The 6,398-nt window shown below is 64.2% G+C and overlaps 1 protein-coding gene across 1 annotated transcript; it reads right to left on the bottom strand.

Annotated features, from left to right (window-relative positions):
* Positions 1-1,913: 1,913 nt before the first annotated feature.
* On the bottom strand, positions 1,914-6,398 carry POM121L2 (POM121 transmembrane nucleoporin like 2). The gene is made up of 2 exons (XM_045500419.1): positions 3,069-6,398; positions 1,914-2,895 (listed from the first exon to the last, which is right to left on the bottom strand). Exon 1 carries the CDS (start codon positions 6,362-6,364, stop codon positions 3,353-3,355), a length of 3,012 nt encoding a protein of 1,003 aa, XP_045356375.1. The 5' UTR covers positions 6,365-6,398; the 3' UTR covers positions 1,914-2,895; positions 3,069-3,352.

Genomic DNA, 6,398 nt, shown 5'->3' with positions numbered 1-6,398 from the left:
CAGCCAGTACGCGGTCCGCGCAGAAGGTCGCTTTGGCGAACCCTGGCGGCCGCCTCACTGGGGAGGCGGTCTTGTGTCCCTGTGAGGAAGAACGGTGTCCTCAGAGGCTCTGGAAGGCTGCCCCTGAAGGCGGGGGCCTCTCTAAGACCTGGCTGACTGGTTCTGAGAGGAAGGCCAAACAAACACAATATGGTGGAGGCCAGAGAAAGTACTGAGGAGAGAAGGGGCCCCTGACACGGCCACCCTCCTCCTCATGCTCTCCCCTGTGACCCAGCCCAGTGTGATGTGAGTAGAAAGCATCCACCTGCCACAGGAGAATGCTCAGCAAAACTGAGCGGTCTGGCCCGTCTCTGGCCACACCCGTGATGACATCAACGTCATGCCCTTCTCTCTCCTTAATAGGAAACGTATTTGTATTTTTTTTTTTTTGGAACAGTCTAGAAGGCTTTAAAATGAGAACCCGAAAATACTATATATATATATATATATATATATATATATATATATATATATATATATCTTGTCTTCTACACTCAGTGGACACACGTCTCACCCCAACCAGGGCAGTCTGCTTGAGCAGAAATCTCATTTAGATGGCAAAAGAAAAACAAAAAAGGAGAAATTACAACCACAGTGAAAATGTAGATTTCTCAAGAATAGGGCACAGGCTTGCGCATAGTGTGAGGAAAACATTGAGCCTCTGAAGATGCCAGAGGCTACCCTCCTGCATTTGCTGTAGCATGAGATATGCAGAAATACATTAAAAAGATGTCGAAACATGTATATACAATAAATATGTAAAATAAACTAATCTTTACTTCAACACATCCTTTTCGAGTGCCTTCTATGGAACGCACCATGCCCACCCACCCCCGGCCTCGTGGGGCTTTGTTTTGTCTTTCATTTTCCATGACCTTGACCTGTAGGATAGGACACATTGGTGTCGTGGGTGGAGAGGAAGTGGCCAGCGAAACCGGTGTGGCGAAACAGCTCTTAACGTGATGCCCACGATCCCTCCCTCCTGATGCCCACGCCCTTGTGCGATCTCTTCTATGGCAAAGGCGACAGGAGGTACGTGGTTACATGTATGCGATGACGGGGTAAGTTACAGGACATAGTGTCACCCATTCACTTGCTGGGACCTAATCCTGCCGCCTCCTCCTCTCCTCACACACCCTACCTCCTGGTTGGCGCTCACTGCCAGCTACCGAGTTCGAACTCACATCCTTAACAGTGGTAGCAGGTGCCTTCGCAACCTCCCACATCTGGGGGGGGGGGCCCAGTCCGTCCCCCGTTTGATTCCTCCCTCACGTGACAGCCACAGCAGTCAAACCCAAACTCGTCTCCTTCTTGCTTAAAATCTCTCCCCTGTTCTCCGCCGTGTTTAGGACCCGGTCCACACCGCGTGCCCATCTACCTGCCTGCTTCTCCCCGGCCGCGCCCGGAGGGGCCTCCCAGGTGATCCTCCCTGCAGGTGATCCCAACACACATCCACTGCGTCTCCCAGACCGGCCTGTGCACGTGCTCGGTCTTTGGCCCCGCGACGCCCTTTTCTACTTGGTACACTCGGAATGCCCAAAGGCAGAATGCGAGTCGAAGTGTTCAGCTACCGTGTCAAGGGCAGCAGACAAAATCCTATGCGTTCCTCTTGCGCCCACCTGCCCCCCCCCGCCCCACGTATGATGGCAATCTTGGGTCAGGCGATGCCTTTAAAAGTCGAGACAGCATGGATATTTAGAGTCAGACATCCCTGCAGCGGAGTTCTGGCTCTGATGATCTGCTGAGAGAGAGGAGTGAGCACGGACTTTGAAGCCGTGAGGCTTCAAATCCCAAATCTAGCCCTTTCCTAAACTGGGTGCGCTCGGGCCCCATCTCTACTGCTGGGAGTTTAACAGTCATTCCTGTGTCAGAAGCTTATTTCAAAATTTTATTTGCGTGGCATCCACCGGTTTAAGATTCTTTTTCCCCCTGGGCCTCTTCCAAGGGATCCATAAGGCAGGAGATAGACGGAGCGCGGGCGTCATTCTCGCCTCCTTTCGTGGGTTCACTAGTGCTGAGGACTGTGTTCCTTCTTACTCCCCTTGGTTAGGGAACAGAGGTCTGCCGGGTATCTGCTGTTCTCCCTTGCTTCTCAGGGGCTAGAGGCTTCCTGCCCCTGCCTGTCCCCTCCGGGAGAGATGTGCGTGTGGAGCGGTGATCTCGCCAGGTAGAAATTACAAGAAAAAAAAAAAAAAATGAAGTGTAGACTTCGGTTCCCTAACTTGGGCAGTTCTGGCTCCGGCCGCAAGGATCGTGACCTTTAATGGGGAGAGAGAAGTCATCCCTTCACGTCAAAACACTGCGGTGAATTCAGGAACCAACACGCGCAGCCCTTAAGTGGGGCGGCGCGCCCCCTACCGTCGGCCGGGTCCCGGAGACCTTTTTTACGCGTGCTCTGGCTCTACCCACGTGGCACCGTCCCTACAGGCCATCCCGCCTCCAAACCCAGCTCCAAGCAGGAAATGCGCGGAGCCATGAGCGCGCGTCTCCGCACGGACGCGCCAGAGAGCGCCCGACCTGGAAGGAGACTGGCCCGGGGCTTTCCTTTTCTGGAATGGGGAGTGGCCGCTGGGATGGGAGGGACTGAGTCTTGACTTGCCAAGCTCTTAGGGGCTAAATGGGCAGAGAAAGGGACGGGGAAGGGCCTGGGACACCGCTCCTGGGAAGAGACTGGAACAGCTTGGGGTGGGGGGGAAAGGGGTAAGCAAGAGAAGCCCATCTCGGTGCCCTTGAGGGTTGGTCAGTCAAGGAAAATTACGGCAGATTTCATCAAGTTCGATTCAAGGTCACATTATGTCAAAAGCTCCTCCGGGACTCATCGAAGCACAAAGCGACGCCAAGTCAGGGTAGGCATTCCTAGGGCACCAGAGAAAGGGCACTGCTTCTTAGGGCCAAGTAGAAGCTGGTTAAGACTTAGAGAGCATCTGCCCCTCCCCCTAAGGATGCCGGGAGTGTGGGCTGTGCTCCCCCCCCCCCCCTGTCTGTTCCCAAGGAGAGAGCCCCAGGCAGGGCCCTGACTGCACTCCCACCTGACACAGAGAGGAGTGGGCAAGAAAGGGAGTTTCTTCAACTCCAGAGGTTTGGTTCCACCCGGTTTCATTCCGCTGTTACCACAAGGTACTTGGTCCTCTGATTTCTTCTAGATGATGGATCAGGGTTAGTGGAAGCTCCAGCCTTAGATCTGGGGTATGTTTGCTTTAGAGAACTGGAGGGCACCGAGCTCGTCACAATACGGAGGCCCAGACCAGGGGACGGGGGGGGGGGGGGGGGGGGGGGGGGGGGGGGGGGGGGGGGGGGGGGGGGGCGGCACCGGCTACTTCTTGTGGGCGCGATGCCTTCGGGAATGCCCCTGTTCCCAACTCTTTGGGGTTTTTGATTTTGCTCCAATGGAAAATGAAGAGGCCGATGGTCTGAAAGGTCCTCTCCCAACAGAACTGCGGGCAGGTGGAGAGGCCATCCCAAAGCCAAGGCCACTGCTCCTGGTAAGGGGCCCGGGGACAGCGGTGCTCTGAACAAAGGGGGCCATGCCGGGGGCCCCAAACATAGTCTTTCTTGCCGAGGTGTTGGTCCTCCCCAAGACCAAAGGCTTGCTCTGGCTGGCCAGGCCCCGGGTGTTCTGGCTCCGGACTTTCCCAAAGGGCGAGAGGGCGGCGCCCGTGGTCCCACTTCGCAGTGCTGCGGTGCCGAACGCTCCCGAGTCGGAGCTCCTGTCCGGGGCGGTCACACTGACCCCGGACTCCCCGCAGTCCATAGGGGTCACCAATCCCCCGAAGGCAAAAGGCCGGGGGGCCGTGCTGCCGAACACGGAGCCGGCGGCCCCGCTCCGGCGGGTCTGGGCGACAGCTCCAAAGCCGGCTGCGCCGGTTTGGCCAAGGGGAGACCCCGCCGGAGCGCTGCCCAAGTTTGGCGGGACGCCGCCGGAGGGGGCGGAGGGGACGCGACAGGGGGAGGCGGAGGGCGTCAGACCCCCAGAGGCCGACCGCGCGGTCTTACCGAAGGCTGGCCCAGCCCGGGGCGGGGCGGGGGCTGCCGTTGCCCACGTCCCCGGACCGAAAGGACTAGTGACGCTCGGGCCCGGCGGGGCCGGGGGTGCCCCCCGCTCCTGCCCATCTGGAGCCCCAAGTGCCGGCTGGAGAGGGGCTCCTGGGGAGGGTGGGAAGGGGGGCCTTGAGCCCGCCCCCGAGGGCGCGGGGAGTGCGGAGCCGACGCCGGAGGTTCGGGCCGTTAGTGCCGACCGGCTCCCGGCCGCGAACACCGAGGCTGGCAGAGGCGGGCCCCGCACGTCGGCAGAGCTCTTACGAGGGGGCATCTGCACAGCGCCGGAAAGAACCTGGCTGAAGATGGTGACCGTGTGGACGCCAGGGACGGGGGCACGCGGGTATGGGGGGAAGATGAAGCTTGTGGCTTGGGAGAAGCAGGCCCTGAAGGCACAGGAGGCCCCGAGAAGGAACGCGCGGCAGGCAGGGGCGCGGTCGGCCTGGTCCGCGGCACCGCTGAGACTCGCCGCGCCGACGTCCACGGGGGGCGGGAAAGGAGAGTCTTGGCAAGCGCGGGCCGGGGTGGCGGACCCCACGACGGCGGTAGCCTTGAGCAGGCTGCGGAGGAGATGGGGGGGAGCAGGGGGAGCGGGGGGAGAGGTGTGCTCGGAAGAGGAAGGAGCTACCCCGGGCCCGGTTTGACGGGGTCCTCCGCGGCCAAAGACGGGCCTGAAGGTAGGGGTCGGGAGACCCGGGGCTGGAGGTGCCAAGGCGGCGGCCGAAATGCCGGGATGTAAGGAGTCTCCGATCTCGCCGTTGGGCGGGAGCCCCCAAGTGGGGTTTGGCGTGGGGTGGGCAGAAGCTGCCGCAGGAGGCGCAGGTGCAGGGGGGAGGGGAGCCCGGCCGCCCAGAAAGGCCACCCTTTGCACGGCGGGCGGTGCGGGGGTGAGGGCCGGCCGCTCCGGGGGCGCGCCGGCCTGGGCCGCGGGGGGTGGCCTGGTGGCGTCCGAGGCTGGCGGCGGGGCGGAAGCAGGGGTCAGACGGAGCCAGGTGGCTGCGGACTCGGAGTCAGAAGAGGGGCGCGGAAGGGGCTCTGGCGGCGAGCAGCCGCGGGAGGGCAGCGGGCTGACTTCCTTCAGGGGCGAGAGCGCCGCAGGGACCGCCCGGCCAGGGGACTGTGGCGAGGCCGCCGGAGGCTCCCGTGTCTCTGCGAAGCTTCCCGACCGCGGATCCGCGTCCTGGGTTCGAGCTGTGCCTGCCCCGGGCGGACCGGGAGACGCGGCAGGCTGAGCGGCGGAGCCCGGCTCGGGGACGCAGCGTGTGGGGACCTCGGTCCCGTCCTCTCGGGCTGTACTGCTCCACCGGAGCCCGCCTTCGCGCCCCGAGGCCTGGTCCTCGTCAGGGTCCGCGTCGCCGAGCCCGGGAGGTGGACTCGGGGTCCCAGGGCTGCGCGGCGGCCGCGGAGGCCCCTGACCCTGCGGCTCAGAGCCGCCGGCCGCCGCCGGGGACCTGGCCGCTGGCGGTGGCCCTGGAGACGGCGACCGGCGACCCTTTCCCTTCTTTCTCACCGGCCGTTCTGGGGGCTGCAGGGCCGCACCGGGCGCCCTTCGCTTCCCGGGCGCGCCGAGCGGTCTGGACGAGCTGTAAGAGCTGCTGATGGCGTTTCTCGGGGAGCACGGGGGGCCCCCCGAGTGCGCGCGGGCCTCGGGGCTCCGGGAGGGGCAGCCGGGGCCCCCGCTCGCGCTGCGGTCCGGGCCCAGGGAGTCCGGGCTTCTCCTCAGCGGCCCCGGCCGGGGCTGGAAAGACGCGAGGACCCCGTTTCTCAGCAGGGGCCGAAAGGCGGACGGCCTGGGGTCCGGGCTCCGCCTGGCGGCCTGCAGGCCCCCGGGACGCGGCGGGTCTGCCCAGCCCGCCCTCCCCTTCGTGCACCCCCGGAGCGCCCGCAGCACCGTTTCCTTTGCGCAGGGGTCCGGGGGCTTCTCGGAGGCCGGGGGCCCAGCGGAGCGGATCGCGCGCGTGGGCCAGGGCTCGGGGGGCGCGATCCTCACGGTGACCGGGCTCCGCCGCGCCCGCGGGTGCCGGAGGGACCAGACGCTGCGCCTGAAGTAGCTGTCCCACCAGTCCGACGGCAGCGGCCCCACGATGGCGTTGCGGGGCCTCTTCAGGGGGAAGCGCCTCCAGGCCTCGTCGACGCGGCCCGCGGGGTCCCGGCCGGGCGGCCTCCGGGGGGGCCGGTGCCGCGGCGCGGGGTGGGCGCGGTGGACGCGCTGCACCTGCTCGGTGGCGTGCGCGCGCGCCCGGGCCGGGGACGACGGCGGGGACCCCGGCCTGCCCAGGTAGCCGCCCATGCGGAGCGACGCGGCGGCCGGGCCACCGGGCGGG

Source organism: Leopardus geoffroyi, chromosome B2 (genome assembly GCF_018350155.1).
Source record: "Leopardus geoffroyi isolate Oge1 chromosome B2, O.geoffroyi_Oge1_pat1.0, whole genome shotgun sequence".
Taxonomy (NCBI): domain Eukaryota; kingdom Metazoa; phylum Chordata; class Mammalia; order Carnivora; family Felidae; genus Leopardus; species Leopardus geoffroyi.
Note: the sequence above shows the minus strand (reverse complement) of the source record. Positions and strands in the feature narration are given on the sequence as shown.

What these genes read in the sequence shown, in the direction of transcription:
- POM121L2 (XM_045500419.1), bottom strand. Translation starts at nt 6,364, where the DNA reads ATGGGCGGCTACCTGGGCAGGCCGGGGTCCCCGCCGTCGTCCCCGGCC.